Source organism: Rousettus aegyptiacus, unplaced genomic scaffold (assembly GCF_014176215.1).
Source record: "Rousettus aegyptiacus isolate mRouAeg1 unplaced genomic scaffold, mRouAeg1.p scaffold_m13_p_2, whole genome shotgun sequence".
NCBI lineage: Eukaryota > Metazoa > Chordata > Mammalia > Chiroptera > Pteropodidae > Rousettus > Rousettus aegyptiacus.
Window position 1 is genome coordinate 140,731,516 of NW_023416295.1, and position 8,050 is coordinate 140,739,565.

The 8,050-nt window shown below is 34.2% G+C and overlaps 1 protein-coding gene across 26 annotated transcripts in view; it reads left to right on the forward strand.

Annotated features, from left to right (window-relative positions):
* CAPRIN2 (caprin family member 2) overlaps nt 1-8,050 on the forward strand; it is a 39,250-nt gene that overhangs the window by 12,576 nt on the left and 18,624 nt on the right. For 13 of the 26 annotated variants that reach the window (XM_036236709.1, XM_036236710.1, XM_036236712.1 and 10 more), the window contains 4 exons: nt 2,692-2,930; nt 4,126-4,208; nt 6,183-6,347; nt 7,326-7,369. In XM_036236709.1, coding sequence (XP_036092602.1) covers nt 2,692-2,930; nt 4,126-4,208; nt 6,183-6,347; nt 7,326-7,369 — 531 coding nt within the window. The other 13 variants (XM_016152036.2, XM_016152035.2, XM_036236707.1 and 10 more) reach the window with 3 other exon arrangements.

Genomic DNA, 8,050 nt, shown 5'->3' on the forward strand with positions numbered 1-8,050 from the left:
TGTATGATTGATTCTCCACCCCACACTATGTTAAGTTTTGGTCCATTTTACTATAAAAAGATCTTTTATATATTCCTTCTGTTTGGGTGGCTGGAAATATACTTTTATAATACTTAAATAATTTTCCATTAATACTCTTCACTCAAAGTTACCCTATCAATCAAATTTTAGTTTCACATTCAGATGTTTATTTTTTCAATATATGATATTTTTTCTTCATTTTAGATATAAATCTTAAAAAAAAATACTTTCCATGTGCCTGGCACCTATGAAAGTCCATTTGATTTTTATAGCAATCTAGGAAGTGAGTATAAATAGCCCCATTTTTCAGATAAGAAATCTGAGTCTCAGAACAACAGGAACTTCTTCAAAGTCATATAGCCAGTAAATGGTAGAAGTAAAGATAGGATCCTGACTACTTTTCACTCTTAAAAAATGTCTCGTTTACTTTATACCATAGATATGCTGTCTATGTACTTGTCCTTCCAGTTCTATCTAGAGGTAGCTCCCAGCCCACTAAATTTTGTTGTCTGTAAGATTATTTCTCCTAACTTGTACTGTAGATTTACTTTTACTTTAGGTGAGGTGCTAAAGTACTTTGGAGTGTGCCTTAATGAATCAAGACCCCCAAAGCCCTTCTTTTGTCAAACCTCTTCTGTGATAGCCAGTTTTGCAGGTTGTGAAACATTTTCTTCTTTCTCTTCAAACTGACTTTGGAAGCCTTCCTGTTCAGCCCAGCCACACCTCTCTTTGTCTTCATAATATGAGCTCTGTCCTTGGTGGAGATTTATCATTCTACGTCATGGTTCAGAAAATAAATTTTATTATTCAATACTATTGGCTGATAGTGGTTTATACTTCATATCTTCTCCTTCTTTCCAAAATAGTCCTCACCTTGAAGAAGAGAAACAAATGTAATGTGACTTCTTAGTTTCCACATAAATAAGGAGAAATAGGCTGTGGTCAGTGGTTTTCGTAACATCTGGTTATGATCTAGGAGACAACATGCTTTCTAACTTGACATTTTATTGATTCGGCAAACATTTGAGGTCCTGTCATGTGTCAGGATCTGTGCTGGACACTAATGATATATTAGTGAACAACAGAGATATAGTCCCTGTCATCATGGAGTTGAAGTCTAAGGGGGAGGTGCAGATAAATAAAAAGAAAATCATTTATTGTAATAGATACTTTGACAGTGGAAGTTCAGGGTGGCATGAGCCCATAAGAACACCTAATCCAACCTTGGGAGGTGGCTGGAGAGAGATCTGTGGTAATCATGTGATACAATCCTGAAGATGCCCTCAGCATCAGTTGCCTTTCCATATCACATAAAGCTGTGTCCAAGAGAATCCCATTGTCTTGGATAGCTAGACGTGCCACCTCTATTTTCTTTCTTCTTCTCAAGCAGAAATAGAATCCTATGGTTTTGATAAGTGTTAATTGTTGTAAGTCTATACTGAGGTCTCAGAAAAGCTTTTCTGAGCCATTGCCATCCTGAAGAAAATATCCTTGCTTATATAACCACCCCCACCAGTCCATTTCTCGTTCTCAAAATTTTATCTTTAGTCATTGTTTTGTTGCTGGTAGGACCACAAGTAAAATTTATGAAGTTGCTTTTATACTCCCTAAAGGGGAATTAATAATGTTGTAATGGTTCTTTTTCCTGAGTTTTTTTCTACTCCCAATCTTTATTAGGATTTATGAACATACACATTTCTTTTATAAAATTTTAAATACTGATGCTATATCAAAGTATTTTAACCCATCTATAGGAAAAATCTTCTTTTAGATTTTTTTCTCTTTATTTTCATACCTTGGAAAATATCCAGTATGATGGAAATATTACAATCAGAAAAACAACTATGGGAAGAAAAGACCTTTTAGTTTTCTTAGCCAAAATAGATAGTACTTATTATTATTATTTTTTGATGGGAAGCCCCTTCTGGGACAATGTATTATGTTAGACTTTTAATGTATTGTAGTTCTGAGCTTTAGAGTAGACTCAGGGCTGCTCAGGATGCACACACATACGTTTATTTGAGGGAAAATTTATGTTCCACTACTTTTCCATGTGTTTTCTCAGCTATACATTGGAAGATACAGTTCAGTCCAGACTGACATACAATTATGAAAATATCTCTTAATTTTACTTTTGAAACCTGTTTGCTATGGTTGTTTCTTGGCATTACATTTGTAAGACATTTTATTTCTGTTAGATGTTCAATTCTTTATGCTTTAGCTAGTCTTCTTTAGTTTGTTGAAAACTGACCATTTTAGTTTAAATATTTTTGCTCGGGATCATGAGATTTAAAGAAGCCCCCAAAACTAGACAGAAGCATTTCCATAAAATAGATGTTCTAAAAAGGCTCAATATACATATGTTGGAGAAATAATATACATATCAGTGACAGGTACTTTGCTTCTTCCCGTCATGGTGATATTAGAGGTAGTAGATACAGCCTGGAGTTGGGAGTCAGATTTTGGACTCCCTTGGCTCTGGTTACCTGAGATAAACCAGTTTGTTACTCAGTGACTTCTTTAGCTGAAAAAGGAAACAGGGTTAAATGGATTTGTCACTTTTACATTCAGTGTTATACATGTATATGGGATTCTTCATCTTCCCTCAACTCTTGGAATTGCTAGTATGGGTGGGAAGTTGTCAACCTGAATTAGCATTTGTTTTAACAGCTACTTAAAGCTCAGAAGAAGGCGCAGAGAAGGGAGCACATGCTAAAACTTGAGGCCGAGAAGAAAAAGCTTTGCACTATACTTCAAGTTCAGTATGTATTGCAGAACTTGACACAAGAACATGTGCAGACAGACTTGAAAGAAGGCTTGAATGGCGCAGTGTTTTTGCCTTTAAAAGAACTTGACTACCTCATTAAATTTTCAAAACTGACCTGCCCTGAAAGAAATGAAAGTCTGAGGTAAGCTAATAAAAATATTTTCCTGAAATAGAACAAATAACACTTTAGTCTAGCGCTTTTAGTTATATATATTTATTTAGTAATTAAGAAAACACTAATTTGATTCAACATGGGAGATGTTGGCCAGCCTAGACTCTGACAGGGTTGCTGGACTATCTAGGAGGAAAGTGAATTTGAGGACCTCATTAACATACTTCTTTACTGTAACACTGATTTAAAAAATAGTGTCTGATCATCAAGTTTTAACCTAGTTGTACAAGTATTAACCATAATACTAATTATGTTATTCTTAAAATATTTTTTGTAATTATCTCAGGCTGTGGTATTACATGAATCTTTGCCTTCTTACTACTGCTGTACTTAAGAGGAGGTAAATAGAGTTGGACGTTGCCCATTGCATTAAAATTTCAAAGTGCGAATTATTTGGTGCTCTTTTTGTGCTGTGACTAAATACTGAGAAACAGATCTGTTAATATAAAATACAAAACTAGCAAATCGAGGCTATTCAGTTATTTGCTCTTTTTGCTTTGATGGAATAAGTCAGCTAATGAACAGATCTCTAAGCTTTTGCTTTGTTAAATACAGGTTATTCCAACGTGTCTGTTAACCATGCTAAAGCAGTTAGATTTCAACTGTTGTTAGAAATCAACCTTGTATCAGGAAGAAACCTAATAAAACTCTTAATACGTATGTTTTTAATTATCATTCTGATCGTCTAATACATCATTACCTATTTGGTGTCTTCTCTACTTCACCTCGGTGGATTCATGGAATGTAGCTTACATTATTTTAATATGTGACATGTAAGTGAAACATAATTAGAATAATAAGCTGCTCTCTTTAAAGTCCAATGAAGCTCTTAATGTTTTTGTTCCACTGTCTTTCACCTAGGACTTATGCTTGACAGTGAATAATACTGCATGACAGCTTTAAACTCTTTCTGGACTATTCCTTAATAGCCATTTATGGTAAAATCTTAGTATTTGTTGTTTTAAGGGAAAATGCTTACAATTGACAGTTAATTTTTTATAAAATTTAAGTTTTTCATTTCCAAAGCATAAAAAATACAAAATTAACATTGAATGTCTTGACTGTTGATGGGTTATAGTATATAAATTGTATTGCTCGTGTATATATATTATTGTTATATGTACCTCTATAGCCACTTTGTTCTGCTGCTGCTTTTCCCTGTCAGTGTTGAAGACCAAATGGAGCAGTCATCCTTGTACTTTTGGGACCTTTTGGAAGGTAGTGACAAAGCAGTGGTAGGAACGACATGTGAGTTTTTCTACTCTGGACTTATGCAGTAAATACTAAACTTCATGTCTAGAAGTTTAGAATGATATCGAAGGCCGAAACTGTGTCAGTCCATCAGAACTGATATGTCTGACAGTACTGTATTCCTCGGGAGAATGATCTTTCTTTCTTTAGTTCTGTTGTATAATTGCACTCATTAAAACGGAACCTAGGGAGAGTTTTGAAGCTGAAGGGAACTATGATTTAGGAACAAGTGCTAAGGACTAGTGCTAAGCTTCAACACTAGCTTGACAATTTAGGTGTTCAGTTCTCTATTCCAAATATTTATACCTGTTCCATTTAAGACTCTGAAGTACACATATTGCTAATATGAAGGCTTAGCTTCCAGATCTGCCTAAGAAAATGTAAGTGGTTTGGCTGCATATTCAATTGAAGCATTGTTGTCTATTGATCTGTAAATGAGCTGGAGAGAAAGTTCTTTTGGTTTCCTAAATAGACTTTGGCCAAATGACCAAGTACAAATGGCCAGATATGAAAATACATAGTTTTGTGTACCAGTTTAGGATAATGAAACTTGAAGTTAAGAAACATTTTTTGTTAATAGTGATTACTTCTTTTTTTTTTTTAAATTTAAGTATATATAACTATCTCAAAATTTCTAAGTCCTTTGAAGTTTAAATCACAGACATTTATTTCTTGATTAGAATGCAAAATAATACAAATATTTTGGAAAATAATTTGGCAGTTTTTCATAAAGTTAAATGTACACTTAACTGTATGACCAAGCAGTTATACTTCTAGTATCCAAGAGAATTGAAAACATGTTTGCATAAGTATTTGTACATCAATGTTCATACCAGCTTTATACATAATATCCCCAAATGGAACCCAGCCAAGATGTGGTATATCCATACAGTGGAATCTGAGCAATAAAAAAAAGGAATGAAGTATGCATACATACAACATGGATTAATCTCAACATAATTATGATGAGCGAAAGTAGCCAGACAAAAAGAGTACATATTGTATAATTCCAATTATATGAAATTCTAGAAAAGACATAACTAGAGTGATAACAGGTCAGTGGTTGCTGCGAGGGGAGGGTATTGATTACAAAAGGGGCATGAGAGAACTTTTTGAGTTGATGAAAATGTTCTATATCATTGTTCTGGTAGAAGCAACACCAGAAGTTACACAATTATACTCTACGCTTAAAATGAGTGAATTTTATTGTTTGTAACTTATATCCCAAAATTGACTTTCTTAAAAAAACAAAATCTATGTCATGGTACTCCTACGAAGAGAATAATAGACCTACATTAAGTATGAGAACTCTGCTTTATTTGGGAATTAACATTTTAGTGGATATTAAAATGAAATAGACTTTAGGGCTATTTATGATACAGTGACTTTAACATCATTTTAAGATTTTTCTTGATCATCAAAGGATGATGTGCTAGAAGTAATATAAAGCATAACTCAAGAGTAAAGTCTTAATCATGGAGTTTTGTAGTTTAAACATCCTTTAGGGTTTGTCTGGGGTAGAGTTTTCCAATCGTTATGTTTGGGGAACTTTCACATCTCTAAGGTTTTAATTACTTGCAGAAGATAAAGTAATTGCTAGTTGTGATGTCTTGGGAGCAGATGGGAGAAATTTCAGCGTAGGGAATAATGTGTGCTTTTGTAACATATTAGAGTCTTTGATTAGGGTCAGTGATTTTTTAGTTATTTTTCGAATGGAGGCCCAGAGAAACTTGAGATTTGCTTAACTTTGGAATTCTGATCTTTAAAATTTATATCAATTCAGCATGACGTAAGCATGGGCTGCATATTTACTTTTCATGGTATTAACCAGTTCTTTGAATCTTCTGTCATGTAGAATGTTATAATGACATACTATAATTAGAATAAAATTATATTAGGATTTCTGTGCCAAATAATTTTCCATGAACTGTTAGGATATGTGATAACTAAGTCTTAATTACTCTTTCTTAGACAAGCATATGAAAGACCTATTGTCTAAATTGCTGAACTCAGGCTATTTTGAAAGTATCCCCATTCCAAAAAATGCTAAGGAAAAAGATTTATCATTGGAAGAGGAAATGCTAATAAAATCAGAGAAGAAACAATTATTGAAGACTGAATCTATCAAAGAGTCAGGTTTGTTGTAATCTCTGAAATTCTTTATATGGTCGCATTTTTAACACTTACCCCGAATATGTCAAATCGTTGCGAAATGATTGCCTTATTTTAATTTGTTAGTTCCTGTATGCATGGAAATCTTCACTTGCTGCAGGATAAGTCTAGGTTCAGAAAACATCTCTAGGCTTTATTACCAAGATTCACCTTCTATTAAGGGTGAACCTTAATAGAAACATTAGGTTATACTTTGATATAAGAGAGTACTGTACACTGTTAAAATGAGACATTTATGGAGTTTGAACGAATCTCTGTTAAACTATTAGGATAATTCCATTTAAAATGGTTGTTCAAATGTAAGTTATAGTAGAATCCAATACTGTAGTAGAACAAGAATAACTTAAGGCTAGCATATTAAAGAGTAATATAATTTAAAATAATGAATTATAATTTATTCAGGCAAAAATTGCCAAAATAAATATTTCCAGTAAATATTGGGGAAGAAATACTATGAGTAAATGGCACTTTTGCTTTTGTTTGTTGAGGCTGGATTTATTTAAGAAATATCACTTCTAAGGGGGTAGTCTAGGCAGGGTTCTTGTAGCCACTAGCAAGATTCAGGTCATTTCTCATGTTCATTTCCTCTTAGTTTTTAATACTGAGTCCAGTATCTTCACTTTCTTACCCTCCTCCCAACTTTAAACTGGTGTATAGGAGGCCTTTAAGGGCCGTATTTCAAGCCGAGATGACTAGTTCTTACCCCATGGGACTGGTGCTATAATTCCAACTTGAAAGAAGCTGTGATTGTGAGTCAGAAGAGATAGTCTTATTTTCTATCAGAGATCAATTTTTACCTGCAACTTGACTTTATAACAGTGTCTTATATGAGGAGGACTACTAGCTGCTGAAAATATGTTGCCAGAATGAATTGTAGTTGTAATCTGTCTGAAAACTTATAGTTTGCCTAGTATTTATTCAGTATGCCTTTTATCTTTCCAGGGTCTCTTATGGAACTTGCACAGCCAGAGATACAACCACAAGAGGTAAGGTACTGAAAGGTAACTTACTGATTTTGGTTTTTGAGACTTTCGTGTAGTGTTATGGTTGGGAGTCGATGCTCTGGAGCTTGACTGATTAAACTTGAATCCTGGCTATGCAGTGTACTGGCTTGGTAAGTTTGGGCAAGATATCTAGCCCAGCTGTATCTGTTGTCCTCGTACATGAGATGAGGTAATAATGATGCCTCGTGTGGTTACTATGAGGGTTAAAGGAGTTAACTTCTAAATTACTTACATTCAGCCTGGCCACAATAGCTGCTCATGTTAGCTGTTATTCTGGTTTTTGGCCCTTGTGTTAGAATTTAAAGATGGGTAGGATTTTGCTCTATCTGAAATTTACTCACATTAATAATAGAACAGGGTATTTGTTCTCTTTCTGAGGTGGCATTGAACTTCATAGGAGCTGAAAAGAGTGGAAGAGGCAACATCACAGTTTGACATATAATAGAAATAAAAGGCTGGTAATTCAGGAAATACAGGCTTAAGGTCGAACAGTGTAACTTTGTGTAGTTGAACTGTCCTCTGCCTTAATGTTTAAGGAAGACTGGTGGGTAGTCAGAAATACAAACTTTGATATTTCAAAACTAGCAATCTGTATTTGACTCAGCTAAGACTGCTAAGAACTGTACGTTGTGGTGCCACGTTTGCTTGACTCAGGCTCTTAAG